At 38.4% G+C, this 12,197-nt stretch overlaps 1 protein-coding gene across 1 annotated transcript in view; it reads right to left on the bottom strand.

Annotated features, from left to right (window-relative positions):
- NLGN1 (neuroligin 1) overlaps window positions 1-11,820 on the bottom strand; it is a 780,182-nt gene extending 768,362 nt beyond the window's left edge. Inside the window, 1 exon segment of the mRNA XM_078147275.1 lies at window positions 11,016-11,820. Coding sequence (XP_078003401.1) covers window positions 11,016-11,508 — 493 coding nt within the window. The 5' untranslated portion in view covers window positions 11,509-11,820.
- Window positions 11,821-12,197: the final 377 nt, after the last annotated feature.

Here is a 12,197-nt window from a genome sequence, read left to right as displayed (position 1 = left end):
TCCTTGAGATGAAACAAGAAAATCCTTCTGGACCTCACTGAAGAGTTTAAAATTAAGTTGCTGAATATTTTCTTCATGATATAATTGTAGGGTGCCAAAAAAAACCCCAAACCAACTCCCTTCTTTGAATTTCCTTGAGTTACCATTTTCTAAGACTAAATGCATAACATGGACTACAAAACATTTTTAAATTTAAATAGTTCTTATCACAGAATGAGATGAATTTTAAGTTGCTCCCCTTCTTTCCTGTTTTCTATGTGCCAGGCCCTGCACCAAGTGCATTACAATTATTATCTCATTTGATGCTCCCAGCAACCCTGTAAGGTAAATGCTACTATCATCCCCATTTTACTGATGAGGATGCTAACTCAAATAGATGTTAAGTGACCTGCCCAAGGTCATACAATTAGTAAGTGTGTCAGGCCGGATTCGAACACAGCTCTTCCTGATTCCAGATGCTCTATTCATTGAGCTGAGTAGGAGAAGGAAGAGAGAGGGGGAGAAAAACAGAAGGAGATGAGGAGGAGGAAGACAACAGGAGGAAAAGGAGGGAAGAGGAGAAAGAAGAAGAGGAAGAGAGGAGGAAAAAAGATGGAGAAGGAAGAGGAGGAGGAAGAAGAAGAGGAGGAAGAGGGGAGGAGGGAAAAATTGGAGAAGGAAGAGGAGGAGGAAGAGGGGAGGAGGAGGAGAGGAGAAAAGATGGAGGGGGAAGAGGAAAAATCAAGGAAAAGGAGGAGGAGGAGAAGAAGGAAGAGGAAGAAGAGAAGGAAAAGGAGGAGGAATGACAATGATTTGATTTTACAAATCACCATATACATAATTGATTCATTGTTTCTCTCAACAAGTCAATGATAGAGTACTCAGAACGGCACTTATAGTCAGGGAGAGCTGGATTTGAATCCCACTCCCTCCCCTGCCCTTAACATTTACTGTGTGATTAGCCTCACTCATTTCTCTCATCTGTAAACCAAGGATGATAAGCCCTGTAGTACCACAGAGCCTTCCCTTCTACAATGAGGTTTCATGGACTCCTTCCTCCCCTCAGCCACTTAGAATCCCTAGTGTCTTTAAGACTCCACTTTCAGAGGCCTTCCTTGCTCCTCCCTGCTTCTGGTGTCTTCCTCTAGAAGGTAACTTTTGATCTCTTTTGTGTTTTATATCTAACTACATACCATGCAGTATCCCCTCTAGAACATAAGTTCCTTGAGGGCAGGCAAGACTACACTTTTATCTGTCTCCACATTGTCTAGCAGCCATTCTTGGCACACGTTAGGCACTTTATACAGGCTTGTTGATTGACAAATTCAATTATATTGTATATTTATGGAAGAGCCTACAAAGTGCTCTCCTTATAGCCCTGTGACTGTCATAGAGTCCTCTTTGTATAGAGGAAGTAACTGACTGAAGCCAACAGACTTGACCAAAATCAAAGTTAGCATCAACGTGAGGACTCAGGCCTGGGTCACCTAATCCAAAGTCTAGGTCTTCTTCCCCAACTCCATAGGGAATTCCAGACTGCCAGCTCTTATTCTGATTGCTGCTGTAATAGCTGGTATTACATCTGGTGGTTCAATTTTGTCATTAATTATTTAATTATGAATGTATCTTTAATACCAATTCCTTCATTCCTCTCCTGACTGTGCTTTTGCCTCTATATTCATTGCTATGTGTCTCTTGCCTTTCCACCTTGGAACATCACTCTGGAGCTTGAGGCCTACCATTTGTGAATTTCTCCAAAGATCTCCATTTTGAGAAAAGACCTTGGCTATCCATCCATCATTCTTCTATAGCCTCTGCTTCTGACTTTCCAGACTTTGCCAACATGCCCAGAAAATGCCTCTTCTGTGCTCCACCTTTGACACTTAAATGTTATCTTCTCCCATTAGAATGTAAGGTCCTTGAGGGCAGGGATTACCTATCTTTTCCTTTGTATTTGTATCCCCAGTTTAGCACAAAGCCTTGAACAAGGTAAGCACTTAATGAATGCTTGTCAACTGATTTACAAATCATAATTAAGCAGTAAATTGTACTTCAATATAATCTAAGCTCTGATATGAAATGCAGAGCATCAGACCTGAAAGTCTCTGGTTTCTTTTTTTTTTCCAAAAGTTATCAACTTAGGTAAAAATGACTAGTTTGGGGACAACAGATACTCTGATACATTGCTGGTAGACCTGCACACTGATACAAACATTTTGAAATGAAATATGGCAACATGCACTTAGTTATGCAGCTCAACTCAAAGCTTTTGGCCCAACAATTCCATTGCTAGGATTCTACTGCCAAAACACATGTGTGTGCATATGTATATGTGTATGTTATGTAGATGTGTGTATATGTGTGTATATATACATATATATATATATATATATATATATATATATATATATATATATATATATACACACATATATATACATACATATTCAGAGAACCCTGCATTAAGAACTCTTGCTATAGGCTAACAGGCTTTGGAAGGACCAGGGAGCAGAAAATCTGTGTTCTATTTCCAACTCTACTTCTTGCCACACAGATGGCCTTGGGTACATCACGTCTGCTATCTGAGCCTCATTTTCTCACCTGTGAAATGATAAAAAGAGCTGGAGTACACAGTCTTGGAGATCCTTTACAGATCTAAATCCCAAAATCTAAACTGAGGTTAGAACTCAGGTTCTTTACCCATTCATTGAACAATGACTCTTCTCAATGGTTGTGGGAGTGAATTGTGAAATGTCTGGCTACCTGGATACCAATATATGGACTATATCTACATAAAGACATCCCATTTAACCTAATGAAATCCACACAATGGGTCAAATAATAAAGTCCTATATTTGTGGTCAAATCTAATGATACATAGAGAGATAGATTAGATAGATAAATAGAGGCAGAGAGACAGAGAGAGGTAGATGAACAGATAAATACATAGATGGATAGATAGATACATAGTAGATGGATGGATAGATAGATAGGTATAGATAGATAGATAGATAGATAGATAGATAGATAGATAGATAGATAGATAGATAGATAGATAGATAAGATAGAATCCATGTCAATGGCCCATTTCTTCTAAGGGTCATTTGAAACAAAGCTTGGCAAAGGTGAAATGACTTTCTCTTGCAGTTCGTGATAAGATTTTACTCACATGCCCTTGGTCTTCTTTCTATTCTTTTACTTTCAGTATATGTTTCATTTTCAAAGGATCACCTCTGTTGTATCCTCTAGAGTGAGACTTTGGGAGAAAATCAGAAGGCAGCCAAAGACAACTTCCCCAGAGGGCTGATTGTTAACAGCTACCAGCAGGCATAGGCTCAGTCAAGCCTTGTTTCTGTATACAAGTCTGTGGCCAGAGTGTTCTTAATGAGTTAAAGGGGTTTGGAAAAGGGGGCAGGGGGAGCTTGATAAGAACACTTGAAGCACCTGTGATTAATGCGTATTAGTGATAAAAGCACGTTGGGATGAAAAATGAGTGTAATTTAGAACAAAATTTCAGACTGTAAAGAAGAGTCAAAATTTCAAAGGATCCACTGGGCCTCTAAGTACAGTAATCCCATCTGATCAGAATGTCACATTCAGGCAAAAAAGAGCAGAGATAGTTTCCCCAACACCAAACCCTACCCACTTTAGACTTCCAGAGAAGGAGAAGAGAAAAAAGAAAGATGGAGAAGGCAGAAGGTTGGGAGAGATATCCCAGCACCTGCTGAAAACAGATGAGGGGAGGGGAATCAAAGTCACACCCTTCCCCTTAATTCCAACTAAAACACTAACTCAATCACTACTTGTAATACAGTGTTAGGTAATTCAGCATTTGAAGAGGAAGTTGATCAATTTAAATGACATTAGTATTGGCTGATGTTAATGAATTCAGAATCAGTAAAACAACTTCTAGATCAGGTGTTCTTAATCTTTTGGGGGTCCTGGACCTCTTTGGCATGCTGGAAAAGCCAATGTACACTTTCTCATCATAATGTAAAAAAATGCATAAAATACACAGGATTAAAAGGAAACCAATTATGTGGAAATAGTTATTAACATATTTAAAAGACAAGCTAGTTTACAGACCTTAGGGTTAAGAACCTCTAATATATATATTATCTCTGGAAGAGAAAGAGCAACAAAGTACAGCAGGAATATACATACATATATATGTATATCTATACACATACACACACATATACAAACACATAATACATGTAAATGTATGTATACACACATACATATGTGTATATATGTGTGTTTTGTGTGTATACATATGTACATATATATGTATTATGTAATAGATACAGATCCTACAGTATAAACACGAAGAACTGGCTAGATCAATGATGTTCTTTATTTTGAATACAACTGTAATCATAAGTTTCTATTTGACAGTTTACTATTAACATGGAATAAAACATTATTGTATAATGACATTGAGTGAAGAGTGTAATCCATTAAAAAACAGTTCCATTTTATGAAGCATGGCTGTGATTTTTAAGGGAAACATTTTTTTAAAAATTTCTTCAAAAACTCTAAAGAAACATGAGCTCGTACATACCCTGAACAAGAAAGCGGTGACCACAATGGAGCACGTTTCTACTCTATATAGTACCTGATCTTACTAGCATAGGAATCCCTGAACCCAGAAAGGATTAGTTGACCATCAATAACAAATTTCCCCTTCATTATGACCTGAGGGGTAGGAAATGACCTGTAAGGGGTAAGAAAACCAGTCAGTCCCCAAGCTACATTTTTAGGGGCTCCTATCATTAATGAAGTAGACATAAAAAAAAAAACCCTGAGGATATAATGCTGCCTAAACAAGCTATGGTAAGGCACAGCGTAATAGCATAAAGCATGACAAATTATAATATAATTATTTAGCAATTATTGTGCCTAGCATCAGATAGGGTTGTGTAAACAAGATGTGAAAGTGGACAGAGGTGAAAAGGGGGGACTGGAAGGAGGGCAATTTCTTCCATGAATTTGTTTTAGTTGTGTGGGTTTTTTATTTCACCCCCAAATTTTGTCAAATGAAAAGAAAGTCTATGAAAAATAGACTGAATTGGACAACTGAAACGATCTTTTAATTATCTGCTTTGGGACACTTGGCATCTGTCAGGGAACAACAGGGCAATTGATGCGGTTTCTTCTGAGCCTTCTGACCTCGTTCATTTTAGAGCTCTGTGTTTTATTTCTTAGCTGTTCTGGTAGAGAAGTCTTTAGCTTACTCTGTTCATACACGGTTCCTGGATGAAATCAGACACCCCAGTTCTGGTGTAACCTGCATCATCTACCCAACAAGAAGATTCCCCCTAACATTTCAGTGGCAACCTAGAGGGTATAGGGAATGCTATTCCTGGTGAATGGACCTTTAAAAACTCAACTTCCAGATCAGTTACAATTTCTTCATCCAGTCTGCCTGCTCTGTACAAACATAGCTCTTGCCTCTTTTGCTCAAAGATTCTCCACTGCTATCTGTGATGCATGTCTGTTGTGCCCAGAGAATCTGAGAAATCAGAGATTTATGAACTATTATTCCTCCAGTCACTCTAATTTATCCTCTACTTTTCTATGCTCGCATACAGACTGAGTACAATCAGAGTTATACCCACATTCAGGAAAACCTTGTTTTCCTTATCTTAAAAAAATGCCTTGTTTTATGGAAAAGCTCTTGAAATAAACCTACATTACATTGTATAAAAAAAGTATTAAATGCAGCAGGAACAAATGAAATCCTTACAAATAAACTAGGAACAAAAATGGAAGAAAATATAAGAAATTATACCAAGGCTGCTCATGTAAATCTAAACTCCTATGAAATAATAAAGAAATGGGAGAAATGGGAGAGAGAACATCTAATCATTTCCCGAATAAGAATATAAAGGATAATACATGCTGTACTCATTTTGGAAGCACTGATGAGAAAGTAGCTACAAATGCCTAAAGAAACAAAGACCACTGCATAAATATTCATAGGTTGATTAATCTGTGTGCTGATGGTCCAACCCTACTGTGCTACATTCACCCACTCTGGAATTTTTAGCCACTCCACCAGGGGGCAAGGCTGAAGACAAGCTTCAGGAGAAACAGCAGGAAACTCACCCTTAAAACAACTTCTTAAGACAAATTCAGTTGGTTTGTGTGTGAAGGGAGAGAAACCGGGATGCAAAGCCTGGTGGAGGAAGGGCCTCCTGGCTGGTAAAGTCAAAGAACATGAGGCTTCAATGGAAGATGCTAGAAGGGGTTGGGTGGGGTGGGTAAGGCCAGGCAAAGGAGGGGCTCACCTTGCATGCCACTGCTCCGCCAGGTCACCAAGCTCAGCTGCCTCTATGCAGCTGAAGTGTATGGACTCTATCAATGCTCTCTGAATTTTGGTACCTTGGAGCAAAGCCCCTGTTATTCTACCCTAGTGTTGGCTCTTTCAGAGAGGTGATGCTGATTGGTTAACACTATCATCTAATCAGTTCTGACAAACAAGATGAGTGGATTTTGAAGCTATTGGCTAAAATATGTTACTGGGTCATAGACCGATAGTTGTAAAGAAACCCTAGATATCGTCCAGTCTAAATCTCTCATTTGAGGAGTGAAGAAATTGAGGCCCAGAAAGGTGAGTTGATTTCCCTGGGGTCACACACTCAGTAAGTATCAGAGGCAGAATTCAAACCAAATTCTTCCTGACTCCAATTCCAGGGTATAATCTACTACATGATAGTGCCTGCTTTCCATTATCTGTGACTTATAACTACCCGTACTCTTTATTAGCCTTTACTAGAAACAGGCCATGTTTGTATCTAAACTGCCTAGAATACCATTGAACACAGAGAAGTAATACAAAGTATGTTTCTAGAATAAAAATGAATAATATGGGAAAAAAAGGAAGAAAGGAAGGAAGGAAGGAAGGAAGGAAGGAAGGAAGGAAGGAAGGAAGGAAGGAAGGAAGGAAGGAAGGAAGGAAGGAAGGAAGGAAAAAAGGAAGGAAGAAAGGAAGGAAGCAAGGAAGGAAAGAAGGAAGGAAAGAAGGAAGAAAATAAGGAAGGAAGAAAAGAAAAAGACAGGAAGGATGAAAGGATGGAAGATTGGGGGTGGAGTATTGAGATTATCCAGTCCAACAATCTCTGCATAAAACATTGTAATTATTTCCATTTTGATCTCAATCTTTCCTTCTATTTAGCTAGGTCAGACAGCCCTGAAGAACCAAGACAGTAATTAACACATGGATAAAACTATCATGAGAAAGATAAAAGGATAGATGAGGAAAAAATGCACTTGGGAAATGTTTTAAAAGAGGAGGAACCTTTTGGCATCAAAGGAGAACTTTGCCAGTTAAGCAGAAAATAATTATGTAGATAGAGATGATAGAGATTTCTATACATGTGTGCATGAATATACTACATACTATATATAAAATGTAATATATATGTGTGTGTCTAAACATATATGATACAACAGTAGTCCTTTTAAGGAGACTTTCTTCCCTCTTGTACATAAGGAAATATACATTTGCAGAAATATTTTTCACCTGGCCATTTGATCCTTTCAAAACAGAAAACTAGAGGGATAAAGACAAATTTGAATTTACTAGCTGATTAGAGTTGTGGTTTACTGGGGGGAAAAAAAGACTATTTTGATAGACAGTGTAAATGATTTCATCAAAGACTCATCTGAGCAGTAAAGAAGATGAGCTATTCATGTAGGGATAGAGAGGAATATCCTGTGAACTGCTTAAATGTCCCATTGGTACCCTAGCAACGTAAGAGAACTTGAGGAAAGCTACCAGTGTGGTGGGGGTACTCTCTGTGGCTAATTCCTGGGCAGCTATGAACTAGGGTTGTCTAGTCAGGATGGGTACCAATGGGTTAGATCTGCCTAGTTAGCAAGAATCTTCATGTCCCTCCCTCATGGAATCATGGCTCCATTGGAATATTCCAAGAAGACTTTTCACTGTATTATCTGAACTGACATGTAAAATCTGTATTATTCCTCGAAGATGAGCTTCTATAGGATAGTATATAAATCCGCCAAAAAACCAAAAACAACCACAACAACAACAACAACAAAAGCCTTAGAGAGTGCCCAGTATTGTGTGTAAATGACCATTCAACTAGTCCTAAGGAGAGCTTTAACAATCTTTTAGAAAAAGATAAGGGGACATTCTACTGAAGCTTGAAAGAAAGGACACTATTATTCTCTGTCTGGAATGGGTGGTGTTTATTTCATTCTTGAACTCCATTCGTGCAGAAAATTAGACTGATACCATTCCTCCCATCTCCTTTGTTATAGTATAGTACCACAGAATGTGGAGTGGTCCTGACACTGCTACCCAAGGATTAGTACAAGTATATAATGTTTTACACTTGTATATTTTGTGTACAGAAGTGACCTGGATTGTGGGTTTACACTGATGAAAGCCTGGAGAAGAAAAGGCTCAGAGGGCCAGAGGGAAGGGGGGGACAAGAGCTTTCTTCAGGTTTTGGAAAAGCTGACACACGGACATTACCTAGGTTTGTTCTGCCAAGCTCCAGAGGGCAGAAGTATAGACAATGGACAAAAGTTGCAGAGAGGCACATTTAGGCTTAATATAAGGAAATATTGCCTTAAAAAATTAGAACTAACTAACCATCGAATGAGTGGCCCTGGGAATTAACAGGGTTTTTTCCCTTATTAATAAAAAGTTTAGAATGAAGGCTGAGTGATTAAATGTTGGCTCTTTTGTTTTGTTCAAGTAGGGGGTGAGACTAGAAGGCTTCAAAGGCGTTTCCAAATATCATAGTGAGTCCAGTGTCCTGAAGTTCATGTCATCAAGAAGTTGTCCTCTCTGATGAAGACACTTGACTTTACCCATGCAAGTGAAGGATGCCCACACAAATACCTACTAGCACCAGCATATTATAGATTGCAGAAATGGTTCAAAGAAAAGCTAGTGACAAAGAATTTTCCAATTAAACTAAAACATCTCCTAAAGTTGTTTATAACCTGAAGGATTATGTTCTCTCCTTTGGCCTCTTCTTCTTCTTCTTTATTTTTCTTGGCCTACTATCTTCCTTGATTTTATCTGTATATATTTTTGCATAATATGCTCTATAATTATGCATTCTTTACCAGCATCTTTACTTATAACTGAGAATCAACCTTTCAGTGATAGGAGGCAAAAGTTGCTGTGCTAATTACACATACTTGATAAACTACGTGATAACTACAGCAGAATTGTACATTAGCAGAAGGCATGTAAATGATTTCAGTTGCTCTCACTTTGGAGAAATAAGAGACTTTGTTGTGACTTATTCAAAGCGCTTTTGTTTCTCTTACACTTATCTCCTTCAATGATACCATGATGCCACAAATTTGCATGTTCCATTGGAAGAAGACATATTGAACCACATTGCTCTGAATACCACCATTATGATGAAATGTCTGAAAAAAATATGGCCGATCTCCAGTTGTTGGGTCGGAACACTAGAATAATCTGAACTGTCCTTGAGGATGTTCATAATAAATATGATCTGAAGTAGCCAAGAGTTTGGAGAAGACTAGAACATGAAGTCACCAAAGCCTGAATATGAAACCTAGCTGAGATTTCTACATTCTTATGATTAAAGTCAAATGAGCACATCCACAATCTCCCACCCAGCAGGTCTGACTCTCCTATGGGTGATTTACAGAATAGGAAACTTTTTAAAAAATGTAGTCTGGACAAGCCACATTCAGACATATTAAGTCTCCGCAAGCCTGCAGCTGTGAATGTCTCCACTTGCACAATCTAACTAGAGGATGCTTTAAAGGTTGATTTAATTGTAGCTTCTGAATCATGTTATTTCCCATGTTTTAAGTTGTTGAACATAAATATACAAGTGTTAGAGTAATTTTGAAAATCTGCAAATGTTTGGGACGAAATCTGCAAGATCTCCATTTCTGCTGGGAATTGACAACGAGATTTAAATACTGTGTGAAGAAAAATACTACCTGAAAACAGCAGTGGCCAAATTGCCATGGCGAAATATTTTGAACATTTCACTACCCTTGTAATGTAAGTTTACATAGGGGAAACTACGAGCAAAAAGAAAACTGACTATTTGTTCTCACTAATTTTTTTGTAAAGGACAAGAAGAGACTACAGGAAAGTTAGGACGCTTATGTAGAGAAAATGTCCAGAGAATACACATTTTCAGTCATTAAGAGATCTCTGCTCCTGCTCTTTGTCAATACATAAATATTTTCAGCATCCTTGAAACAAACACTAGGTCAAGATACAGATGTTGCCCCTGCCACCATCACCAGGGAACCAAAGAGAGAGACAATGATGGTTTATAGAAGTTATCCTCTTTGCTACTCTCCTCTTCCGCCATCTTTCAACTCCTTGGTGAGCTTCATTAAATACAAGATATTGCCTAACCTTTCACTTCAGCATATCAGCAAATTATCCTTTGGATGTGTTATCTTGTTCTTCCTCTCCAAGCCTTTGTTTCCCCCGTTTTTGGTTTCCACTTTTATACATACCTCCTTTTCTACAAATTTTCTTGCCGGGTTTTCTTGTACATTCCTTGGATATTCTTTTTACTGAAAAATGAATAGAAGACTAGAAAATAACATGGAGCTCCATCACAGACACTCGGAGCATGCAATACCACTAGCTCACTGAAGTCTAAACTCCTGCATTTTTTTTTGAGTGCGAAAGTTTGCCTATTTCTTGTGCCTGCACATGCAAAATGGAGGAAGGCTGATGCATCTTTCCTGAAGGCATTGAGTAGGAAATGGGAATTAAGAACCAATTTCTGCCTAAACACACGTGCTATGGGAGAAATAAAACAAGTAGAAACAGGGGGGAAAAAATTAAAAAAACATATGCATATACACATGAATACACACAAATAAGCCACATGCATACGTGGAAAATGCCTTCGTGCCAACAACAGAAAGCCATGCTTGCTACCAGTATACATGAATTAATATTGTTAGAATTTAGAAGAATAATATATTTTTTATATATTTTTAAAATTCTTGCTGTTTTTTTTTTCCTTCAGTTAACTCACCATCCTCTGTTGGGACATAGATATTTAAATAGAGGCAGTCTTCACTCTGATCTTGTACGTAGGAAGAAACTACATCCAAATTATTAGTAAACCAAACAGGGAGCATGACTTCTGGCAACCTGCCATCGATAATGTTCTGCGGACAAACAGGAGCAAACTGAGTGGCATTTCTGGTGTCTGACCAAGAGGATGGGGGCTCAGGAGGCTGAAAACGGCGTTCCCCTGTAGGTGGGGCTGCATATGGAACCCCAAGAAACTGAATCACAGGCCCCAGAATTTCATTATTGAGTTCCTTCTTAAGCCCTCTTATTTTGCCAAAGTTGGTCGTCACCAGTGGGTCAGCATCATCCAACTTTTGTGAAGACACAGCAGAGACCTGAAGCAAACAACCAAAGATGCACAGGGCCAGTGTGGCGTCCAATCCCCGCGGTACAAGATGTGCCATCCCTGCTTCCCAGGCACAGTTCAGCCACATGGATCTTGGCAGGACCATGGTCCCACATGAGGTGTGGAGTTGACAAGGAAGTAACAGTATTTGTATCCACTCGTGAAAAATAAGACAGCCGAAGAAGGAATGTTCCCTCAGGTTTCCAGGGGAGCCTGTCAGGATAATCTCAAAAAGCTTTTCAAACAGCAAGGATCTTCCATTGATTTCACATTTATTGAAACATCTTTACTTGATGTTCTTTATCAAACCATGTCCCATTAGCCACTGGTGTTCCATTTTCCACAGCAGCAGTACAACGAGAGTAGCCATTTATTTTGGATTCCCCTCTGATCAATCAAATTCAGTTAGCAGCAGGTTGATATCCTGGAGAAAATGAAAATAAATCATTAGTATGTGGGAGCTAATATGAACAGAGCTGTAACTAGATGTTTTACAGGTCACTGCATGGACATTAATGGCAACAAAGATCGTGTACATAAATTTCTGCAATAGACCATTTCTGGTTCCATTTGATATAAGATGAAATACTGATAATTATACTCTTTATAAATCTTCCTGCTGAATTTATAGAAATTTAAGTAGAAACAGGTTATAGTGAAAGTCTCTAAATTCACAATTCATAAAATATCTATCGCTAATGATTGAAATGTTATAGGTTTCTCTGCTTTTGGCCTTCTCACTCTGCCTATTTCAACTAAAAGGCTACAAAGATTAGAGAAGAAAACTCTTAGCAA

The sequence above is a fragment of the Phascolarctos cinereus genome, unplaced genomic scaffold, assembly GCF_003287225.1.
Source record: "Phascolarctos cinereus isolate Bilbo 61053 unplaced genomic scaffold, phaCin_HiC Scaffold_7;HRSCAF=346, whole genome shotgun sequence".
In the NCBI taxonomy this organism is placed as follows: domain Eukaryota; kingdom Metazoa; phylum Chordata; class Mammalia; order Diprotodontia; family Phascolarctidae; genus Phascolarctos; species Phascolarctos cinereus.
Note: the sequence above shows the minus strand (reverse complement) of the source record. Positions and strands in the feature narration are given on the sequence as shown.